General features: G+C 32.6%; 1 protein-coding gene across 5 annotated transcripts; it reads right to left on the bottom strand.

Moving 5' to 3' along the window:
• Positions 1-2,513: 2,513 nt before the first annotated feature.
• LOC109339144 (F-box protein At5g39450-like) lies at positions 2,514-7,882 on the bottom strand. Of its 5 annotated transcripts, none has more exons than XM_019576543.1 (3): positions 7,776-7,882; positions 5,511-7,386; positions 2,514-2,798 (listed from the first exon to the last, which is right to left on the bottom strand). In XM_019576543.1, exons 2-3 carry the CDS (start codon positions 7,364-7,366, stop codon positions 2,795-2,797), a joined length of 1,860 nt encoding a protein of 619 aa, XP_019432088.1. In that variant the 5' UTR covers positions 7,367-7,386; positions 7,776-7,882; the 3' UTR covers positions 2,514-2,794. The 5 variants fall into 5 exon arrangements, with proteins under 5 accessions (XP_019432088.1, XP_019432086.1, XP_019432087.1 ...); XM_019576541.1 differs by having other exon boundaries at positions 7,779-7,881; XM_019576542.1 differs by lacking the exon at positions 7,776-7,882 and adding an exon at positions 7,681-7,742.
• Positions 7,883-11,004: the final 3,122 nt, after the last annotated feature.

Below are 11,004 nucleotides of genomic sequence, written 5' to 3'. Positions count from 1 at the left end.
AGAACACATATTACATGTGCATTTATGATTAAGAATATGTATGTTGCTCGTGCATTCGCATAGTTAAATCCATATATGTTACCAGTGCATTCATATTGTTAAAAATTATTAATTATATATAAAATGATACGGTCAGACCATACGGTTTAACTGTTAAAACCAGATAAACTTAATATGAGTCATCTACTGGTTTAACATCTTGCTCGACTTTCTCAACATTGTTTTTTACACATACATAACATGATATAGTTAATAGTATCCTATTAATCAAAAAAATCATCAATAAATTTATAATTTCATTATTATTTGATTCTAAAATAAGATTAGTATAAAAATAAATATTATTTAATTCTAAAATAACTACAAACAATATGTTATGATTCATATTATTATTATTATTTTAATATTGCTATAGTAACATTATATTTTAATATTGCATATATAATCATATTTTTTTTATTTTTAATAAATCACATGTCGTCATGAGGGCTTGAGAGATTGACACATGTCATGAGGGAGTTCTTGAGAGGTTGACACGTGTCATTGAGAGATTGACACATGTCATTGAGAGATTGACACATGTCATTGAGGGACCTTTAGTTTTGATGAGAGATTGACACATGTCATGAGGGCTTGAGAGATTGACACATGTCATGAGGGAGTTTTTTTTATTATATAGGTAATAGATAACTTTATTGGGGATGTTTGAAATATGTTACTATGTGAAGTCTCACATTGCCTAGAATTAGAATAGAGTAGAATATCAATGTTATATATTCGATTCAAGTCCCTTGTTATAATGTGAACCAGATATAAGCACCAAATAGAAATACAGGTAGGTTTATGGGTGTGCTAGGGTTTGTAATTCTTATTCTCTAATAATATCTTGGTAGCCGCTCAGTTCTTCCCGGGGACGTAGGCACAATTGGCCGAACCTCATTAATAAATTCTCTTGTTTCTTCTCTTCTATTTATTCTATACACACATTATTTAATTGTTTGTGGCAAACGCTGTGCAACGATCGCTTCCGCTGCACCAACAAACTTATTACTATAAATAATTTTGCAACAACTTTAATATCATAATAGTTTTTAATCAACAATCACTTGTCACAATATGACAATCATTTAAGGATGACAATCTAGCCCGGACTAATAGGTATCAACCTGAACTCAGCCCAAATTTAACGAGAAAAAATTAATGTGATTAGATTTGAGTTTGAATTTTTGACGATTTAAAAAATTGGATTCAGAGTCATTTTTGGTATAGGCATTAGGCAATACTCGAATTCAAATCCTATTTTGTATATTAAATGTGAAATTATAGAATTATCTTATGGATAACATACCATAAAGTGAGACTATGGTATTTTATCTCATACGAGTTGATATGACATGACAACTACTTTGTTTACAACTACTTTTATCTTTTCCCTTCCTCGACCTACTTCATTGTGTCAGTCCATCGTCATCTATTGCATTATCACTTGTTTACTTGTCACATGACCTCATCGTTGATTTGTCTTCTTTCCGTTCATCTACAGTGTGTTGTTACCTCAACCCGAAGCCATGCATTGTCTAGGTTTATTAAATGTGGTTTATGATGATTTTCATAAGTTAGGAACACTTGTTTTATGAATTAGATAATTTACATCATTGCCCATGATTATTATCCGATTTTGATTAATGTGTAAACTATATAAATTTGTTATTCATTTCTGAATTGTGATTGTGAATATGAGACCCTAACTCTCTAAATCGATTGATGTACAACTTATAATATATTCTTCATATAATGTGTAAAAAGATTAATATATTCTCCATGTTGATTTTCCTTCATTCCTTAATTGCACATTAGCAATTTAGATAATATACTCCATCGCCAAACAAAAGGAATTCCACATCCTTAATTTATAGGATTTGACAATGTATTTTCACATAAAATTTATTTAATTCCATTTAATTATTCAATATAAATAATTTTGTTTTATTTCCCAGGAAATTTTGTTTTTTATTTTAGTACCTATAGACGTTCTTTTGTCATTGTTATCACTAGTGACGTCTACAATTAGTAAGACCGATAATGGCGTTAACATGTTATCATGATCCAATGTTTGGGATCAGTCTTGAAATTGTGAAGACTCAAACAAAAAAAAAATTAGGAGTAAAAACAAAAAGGATCAGAGGAGTAATGATATATTCTCCCACTATATAGTTATACTAATCTTCTTACACATGAGAAAATGACATATGTCACTCGTAAATTAATTATTAATAAACAAAATATAACATAAGTCACTTTTACGAAGATATGAGAATATAGTAAGAAGATATATCATTTTCTTTTATTCAGGACTAAATTTTTTAAAATAAAAAGCCTAATGGCTTCTATATTTACTATCCTTAAGGGTGAATTATCTTTTTAGTAAAGAAAGTCCTAGCACACAAGATGGTGAAAAACTTCATGAGAAAATTTATTAGGATCCTAAACCATTTATTTATACTACAACAATAAGCATGGTGACAATCCTGAAGAACATAAAGATAATAATTCGTTACAAGAGTATTTAATTAAACATTCTTGACAAAGATTACCATTATCTTTGGTCTCAAGAAGCAGCAATATGAAAACATAGCAGCAGGAAGTGTATTCTGTAGCTAGAAGCAATGTTATTGCATCTCCAGCAACAAGCAAGAACAGCATGAATATTATATGCCTTTGTTGTCAAACTGTATAATCTGGTAGCACATAAACCATTGAGTGCCAATCCCACTAGTATATACTAGTTTTGTCCTTACCTGCAAAGAAAAAGGTGACCTCGGTTTAGAATTTCAACTATTTGGTAAAACAGCAACAACAAAACTTTTATTCAACTAAGTTGAGTCGGCTACATGGATCGAACTCTTAAAAAGAGGATTGATATTTTGCATAGATGCATATCGAGTAGAGAGTAGTCATATGCAAATGATGTTACAATGTGCATGATTTCATAACAATGAATGAATGGTAAATTGGTGCTGGGACTCCTAACCAGATAGATCATATTGATGGATAGTTATATAATCTGGCTCCAAAAAAAATCTTGCACCATGTGTCTGTTTAGATTAGCCGTGAAAGATAGATATTTGAATGATCAAGTATATGAATAATCGGTTTTATGTTTAGATATGTTTATTGAAAAACAATTTTAAGATAATATGGTTGGTTTGAATTGCGTAAAAAATTGGTTTTATATAACAAATTAGAAAAGAGAGTATAAAACCGCTTTTGTCCCAGTAATGTAACAATTTTTTTAAATAAGTTTGAAACTTCTGGCTTCTCTAAATCGCTTTTGTCCCAGTAAAAAAGCTTTTTTGTAAATAATTAGGTTTGCCAAAACATAGAGGAACAGATTTTTTTAATAAAAATTAAAATGAATAAACAGTTTTGATTGTACCAAAGACACTCATAACCAACAAGGTGTTGATTTAGTTATGTAAGGCCCCGCTAGATCCCACGATGACCAAAAGGTCAAGGGTTCGATTCATTGGAGCGGCACTTGTTGGAAAAGGAAGTCACACAACCCGAAAGGGCTTTACCCATAGGGTGATAGATATCCTTGGTACTACAAAAAAAACAGATAAATTTTTCATGTCCAGTAATTTCAGTATTATGTTGATCTCTATTCTAGTAACTGTAAATTTCCCCTAATTTGTGAAGTTATTGCATATATATTGTTTAAACATCAGAGTCAAGGCAACAACACATTCTTTAAATAAGGAATGCTAAATAATGTGCAATCCACAAACCACAATAGCAAAATAAAAAAAACTATCAATCTATCTGAAACTCTGAATACTAGTATGCTTCTAAAATCCTACAAAATCTTAACAGAAGAATATTATGTATATGCCTAAGAGGAACCACAGTGCAGGAGTCTGATAAGAACCTTGGGAACTACACCACAAAAACTAGCTATTGTACTTGGAGAGCCCAAGGCCATGCAAATCCCACACTAGAATCTCATTTTCCAAAGTGAGACTCAATTCCTATACTTTGCAATTGGTTTGTGTGAACTGTGAAGTGTAAACTAGTTTTCATTTCTCTTCCTTTTTCTTTTAGGTTACTATCAAACCAAAAGAGGGTGATTTTGGCACAACAAAAATGTTGTTGCTGAATGACCATGAGGTCATAGGTTCAAATCCTGGAAACAACCTCTTTGCTTGTGGGGATAAGGCTGTGTAGATCTACCATTCTCATATCCCACTAAGTGGGAGTCTTGTGCACTGGATCACCCTTTTGTATACTATTAGGCCAAATCAATTCAGACTTGAGGGCATAGTTGACAAGATTAAGATCTTACGTACGATCAGAAGGGGTAGATGAAAACATAAAACATGTGATCATAACATGGATCGTAAGATCCTACCAAATATTGATTTTTTTAGACATACATATACACAGAATAATAAAAATTTCAGCTTTAAAACTTAAACTTCCAACATCAAAATATATACATACAAAAGTATTAGCTCTCACATAATTGTAAAACTAACATGTCAACACAATCAACTAAAATGTTGGACAGCAAAAAGCACCAACAAGTATGAAAGTCTAATATTATATTACATACATATTATATATATATAACATATAGTATAATATTTATGTGGAAATGATGTAGCTATACCGTGTTTTATGTGGAAACATCATGTTTTATGTAGGCTACAAGTATATTATAATAGTATGTATGTCCAGAGTGGAACAAAAGTCAATTTGAGTGCTGACTGTGACACGTACAAAGCAAAATTTAACAAAAACATAACAAAAAAAAGCACATAAAAAGAAGAGAGAGAACATAACAAAGGCAACACATTGAGCACTATTTTTCTCCTATTACACATTACAACATAAAAGAGAGAAAGAACATCACTTTAGAGAGAATAAGGAAAACAAATATGTTGAAGATGAAGATGATAATAAGGAAACTTGAAAATGAAGTCTTGGGAGTTTTTGGTTGTAGCTGTAGCTTCTACTTCTATTTTGATTATGATATGTTTGTTATTTTACAATTTAGGGTTTAGAAGATTTTTGAGTGGGTCAAATGATTTTGTGTCATGGGTTTCCCCTTCTATATGAGTTTAGAATATGAGAATTTTGCAATTTAGGTTTTCGCGTTTTTGCCATAAAAACAAAAAATCACAACGAGGCAGCGATTTTACGATACTACGATCTTCCCCGGCGATCGCACCAGCATTGGTGAGATCGCATTCAGAGTGAGCACACGACTCGCTAGCTCTTGAAAACTCATAAGATCTACCGATCCTACGAGTTAAATCATGATCTTAACTACTATGCTTGAGGGTGATTACCAATAAAACAAGATATCTAATGATCCATTATGCAAGTTAACCCAAAAGTTTAACTATACAAATCCATGATAGTTATAGAAAACCATAAATCAAGGAAGATATGTCATGATTGAAGGGGGAAAAAAAGAAGCTAACAAACATAATAGAGTTGAGACAAACCTTGGTGAAGACAAAGAGTTGGAAGGGCTAGGAAATGCAGTAAACACATTCGAGTAGGACTTTGTCAAATATGAAAAATTGGCAATGGGAGGCAACGAGGGTATCCTTTCACCCTTCTTCAAAAGTTCTTGCAAGTTAAGCCTTTTCAAGGTCAAAATAGCCCTTGACTCCTTCCATATAAAGGCAATGCCACCATTTTGAAAAATAAATAGGGAACCGGGCTTTGATCCGGGGTATCTGAATCCATAACCAGTTGCAATACCCTCTCCGATGAAAGCTTCCTTGATATCCACCGGATTCGAGTCTGCATCAGTGTCCCAAGGGAAGGGTTCAGATGAGAACTCATTGATATTCGCTATAAACATTGCTGAACCATTAGGATGCAAGACATAGTGTGTGCCTTCTAATATCTTGGTTGCGATGAGAAGTTGTTGTCCCTGTGACTCCTCATAAGATAGAAGAAGAAAGAACAAAGCCTTTTCGGGCTTGTCTTCAGAAAGCTTACCAGGAGGCCAACCAAAAGTCCCTCCCCATAAACCAGCATATTCTTGGTCTTCTCTCGGAACTCGCAAAGGCAGCTTGTAAAGTGCGAACCGGTTGTCGTGCATATTTGGCCATGCTCGATAAGAGGATAACTTTACGGTTGGGGCCTTTAATGTTAGTCTTATTGTGTCACTTGATTTAAGAAATTCTTGAAGTTGCGCATGCCTAATCTCACTACTTGAAGTAAGCTTCTTAGAATTTGAATGACTGACATTCATCAAATTAGATCTTCCAAGGATCTGTTTAAGGCGGTTCCAAAAATATCCACCAAGACTTTTCCTCTTGATGCATTGTGTGCAACCACCCTCCTCGGGCAGAGAATTACAGATAGGCCTTGAACAGTTAAGACTCTTACGGATATTATCCACTTCTAACTGTTTTGAACTAACTTCCTGTTGAGAACTTGCCTTACAATCAGTCTGGCTACAGCCAAGATTAAACATTTCACTAAGGAGTGATCGTCTTTCCCACAAGATCACCAGATCATTTTTAAAGTTGTCCTTGTCATCCCTTAACCTAGGAAACAATGGTTCGGCCACTGTATCAGGAACCTTTTGTCGAATGTGGCTAGTAGTGACCTCAAGTAACTTTCTTCTATCAGTATAAGCTAATTTGCTGAAGGGGACCATTGCCTCATTATTTACCCTTTGTGACCTAGAAATATCATTGTTTGACCTACAAACCTTCCTCGATAACTCCACGCCCGAACAATGTCCAAATGTTCTAATCTGCAAAGAAGTACCAAGATTTGTTTGTAGTCCAGGTTCAACCTCAAGCAATAGTAAATTGCAAGATTTCTCTATAGACTTGACCAAAGCAGGATATATATAATCGATTCCCTTCTCCCTTCCATGGAGAAGAAATGTAGCTGAACCATTAAAATCACCAATAACTTCAAACACAGATGCCCATAGGATGGGACTGTCTTCAATACCCAACGGACTAAGCTCCTGAGGGATTATCCGGCAACCAACAACCGAAATGAAACCGGGCATGACATACACCACATTCCCAAGCTCCGGATTCTGATGAACCCATATTCCAATCAGTGGCTGAACACTCGCAAGAAAACGGCAAAGTGCCTTATAAGAAGACACACCCTTTCTCCACTCAACAAGATTCTTGTGAGGCAGTATGCCCAAAAGACCACATTGAGTGAGCCAGATTTTCTCAGAAGCCACAAGAGCATTCAAATTTCTGCAGCACATGCCAAGATTGCACACATCTCTCGGCAAGAGGAACCGAACAATGATGGCAAACACATCATCAGGCAGAGAAAGAATCAAGCTTGAATCACAGTGCTCATGTAACATACTGATCCAATCCAACCCAACTGAAAATTTATGGTAAAAAATTGAACTTTCAGAAAGAATTCATAAAATTTGCACACTTCAATGCATATCCACAATTCCAAAATAAGCAAAGTGCTCAAGTAGCTGATCCCACCCAGATGAAAGATCGATGCTTGGAAAGTGGAAAATCTGAACTTTCAATGGAGTAAAGTGAAAATTGAAAAGGGAATTATAACCCTGTGAGTGAAATGGGTTTGCTAGCATCAATTATTGGGTCTAACAAATAAAAAAACATGAATGAAGGAGACAAATGAAGTAGGTTGTGTTAGATATATCAAATACCCAAATGAATTTGTTCGAAGAGATAGAAATAAGAAAGAAAAAACTCACAATTAAAGAAAGAGAAAGTGTGTGACAAAAGTCACAGAACAACCTAGTAGAAAACGAGGTCAAGTCATGACAATGAGCACAGTCCACTCAAAGAGGGGAACTTTGCATTTTCCAACGTTGGTGAAGACAACGATAGCTTGTGATGTTTGTTTTGGTTGTTTTCTTTATTCCAGGCCTAACGTTAAGGAAAAAAAGTTGAACGAAAATAATATAATAATTTTTTTGTTTGGTATGAACTAAAAATGAAAAAATGAGAGGAAAGAAAATACATTTAAAATAATATAAATATCTTCATTATTTATATATATAAAATAATATACTATGTCTAATTTTAAAAAATTATATTTTGCTGTTGCAAAATACAAAAATAAATATTTTTTGTAATAATATTGGTTAATATTTTTAAGTAATATATAATTATAAAGTTTAATGTAATAATTTTTGTTTAATAAATTTAATCAAATCATTAATATTATATATTTTATTAACATTACTGCATTTAAAGAAAGCATAATTCACCTTTAATAATCACTTTTATATTTTTAATCATCTTATTTTCACACATTTGCGTTTTGTATTTCTAATTTATGTGATTTTTTTGTAATTTCAAGTAATTATGTTTTTCTTTCTTTTGACTTCATCTATATTGACCATACACAATTACTATTTATTTATTTGTGAGTTTATAAGCAATTAAATTAAAATTAAGTGAACTAATTTCATATAGGGATGAATATATACAAAGAAGTTTACTATATTGTACCTATTTTCACTTAGAATATTGTTCATTCATGGTGGAAGGACAAATTTATATTTATATTTTTATTTTTCTTTCCTTTCTCCATTTTCTTGACAGACTATGGAAGAAAAGTGTTTTTTTAGACTCATGCGTATTTTCCCCCCCTTCTATTAAGTATTGGAACCAAAAGATGAGAAATGACATTTTGCGCTATTTTTCCTTCCTCTTTTTTCAATATAACCAAATATAGCCTAAAAGACTTTCCAGTTTAAATTGTGAAATCATTGAGGTTGAGTTGAATCGAACCAAACAAAAAAAATATGGTCCAGTTCGGTTTGTTTTTTAAGAGATTGTTTAAATTTGATTCAATTCATGATTTTGAGTCCACAGCAATTAGGATAGCAAATAGAGAACCAGAAATCCAAAATAGCAAATAGAGAACGAGAAGGAAAGAGGCATTAAGATATCCAACACTACAAGATAGACAACAAATGGACAAAATGGATGAATTTGGATATAGATCTGAATGAGTGTATGAAAAGTCATCAACTAATCTATATAAATTTATCATATCATATTTTAAATAATCCAATTTATTAATATTCAAACTTAATGGATGAATTTTTATCCATCCATGAACTCATTTTAATGGATTGGATGAATGAGTATTCAATCCGTTTGATATTTTTTAATGAGAACTAAAAACATTTTGAAGAAAATCATACTTTTAAAAATTATTATTTCAATAAAAAATTCAAAAATAAAAGTCATTCTAAAAAAACAATTTTATACTTTTTTAAAGTAATTTTAATTTTTTTAAGAAACATTTTTTAGAAATGTGTCTTTTTTAGGGGAAAACATGTTTTTGTAACATTCTACAAGCATACACCATTTAAGGTTTTACATATAAATTTTTTAATGAATATTTATATATGTTAAATGATAAACTTTTAATATTAATTATATTTACATGTTCTATCATTAATCTCATCATCATCTCACTAAATGTGTCTAAACATATAAGCCAATAAGAGAATTTTTACTTGATAAAAAATCAAAATGAGAACATGAAACACATACAAAAAAGTGAGAATTGAGATATTGAAGAAAATTGAAAAGTAAAAAATATTGTTCATGATGATAGAAGGTCAAGTATCCAAAAGCAACCTTATAATCCAATTAAGGATAATATACAAGTGTTTTACTTTTCTAGACTGATAAACTATATCCAAAATGGAAAATGTGTTCTTCTAAATATAAAAACATGTTGGAAATCTAGTTTTAGTCTCTGCACAAAGATAGAGTTATATTCAATATGTTAAAATTTCTGACAATTTATGGGTCACAAATATAATTCTATGATTGTATTATGACCATTATGTAATTAGCCAAAATATAAAATGATCTTCAGTAATTAATTTGGTGGCTAAGGGCATATGTGTCATGAAATATTATAAGTGTAGATACCTTCAGACAATTTCTGATTTGATGAAGGGACTGAATCATAATTATTGCAACGTAAGTAGTAACCGCTTCGGGGTTACTTTTATGGGTTATGGTCCCCATTTGGCTTCTATTGCGCTCAAGAGAGGGTACCTCGCCCAAGCGAGAGAGTACCTTGCCCAAGCGAGAATACGATAAAGTTTGTGGGGTTTTGGTATCATTGTGCATTGGTTTTAATTGTTATTTGGTTGTCCATTAAGGTTGTCTGTTATTTTAAGTGAGCCAATTGAAGTGAGATGTCGCCAAAGTGACCTCTCTCATGAATATAACTCATGAGGAATATCAGATGTAAGTGTGTATGATTATTCATGCGAGTATTAGCTGGCCCAGAAGAAAGTTAATATTTGGCCGAAGATCATATATGCCTGTGATGATAAACATGTCATAATTCTAAAGTTTTATACATGTGACTGATGAATCAACCCAAAGAGGGATTCGTCAGTTGACATGCCTTATTATGAATGTTTGATCATTACAACAAGAGTACCACTTGCAGTTAATATCATTGTCCAAAGACTTGATGTTAATGGTGCACTACGTATCTTGATTCGGACATATCATTGTTTAAAGCACATTGATAATTTAAGTTGTGAGCATATTTTAATACTTTATCTTTTGTCTGAATCAGCTACGTCAATTGCTTCTATATCTGTGAATTTGAATTCGGTTCCGGTCCATAATGGTGAAAATTGAATTCGGTTCCGGTTGTTAATGGTGAAAATTTTAAGGATTGGAAAGAGAACATGGAAATTGTTCTTGGCTGCATGGATCTGGACTATGCATTAAGGGTAGAGCAACCCCCTTCTCCTTTGGAATCCAGTGCCTCTGAAGAGAGGAAGGATTATGAGAAGTGGGATCGCTCTAATCGCATGAGTCTGATGATCATTAAGCGTGGCATTCCAGAAGTCTTTAGGGGTACTATCTCGGATGAGATAAATAGTGCCAAAGATTTCCTTGCTGAGATTGAAAAGCGCTTTGCAAAGAGCGATAAGGCGGAAACAAGTACTCTGTTACAGAACTTGATTTC

Source organism: Lupinus angustifolius, unplaced genomic scaffold (genome assembly GCF_001865875.1).
Source record: "Lupinus angustifolius cultivar Tanjil unplaced genomic scaffold, LupAngTanjil_v1.0 Scaffold_58_67, whole genome shotgun sequence".
Taxonomy (NCBI): domain Eukaryota; kingdom Viridiplantae; phylum Streptophyta; class Magnoliopsida; order Fabales; family Fabaceae; genus Lupinus; species Lupinus angustifolius.
Note: the sequence above shows the minus strand (reverse complement) of the source record. Positions and strands in the feature narration are given on the sequence as shown.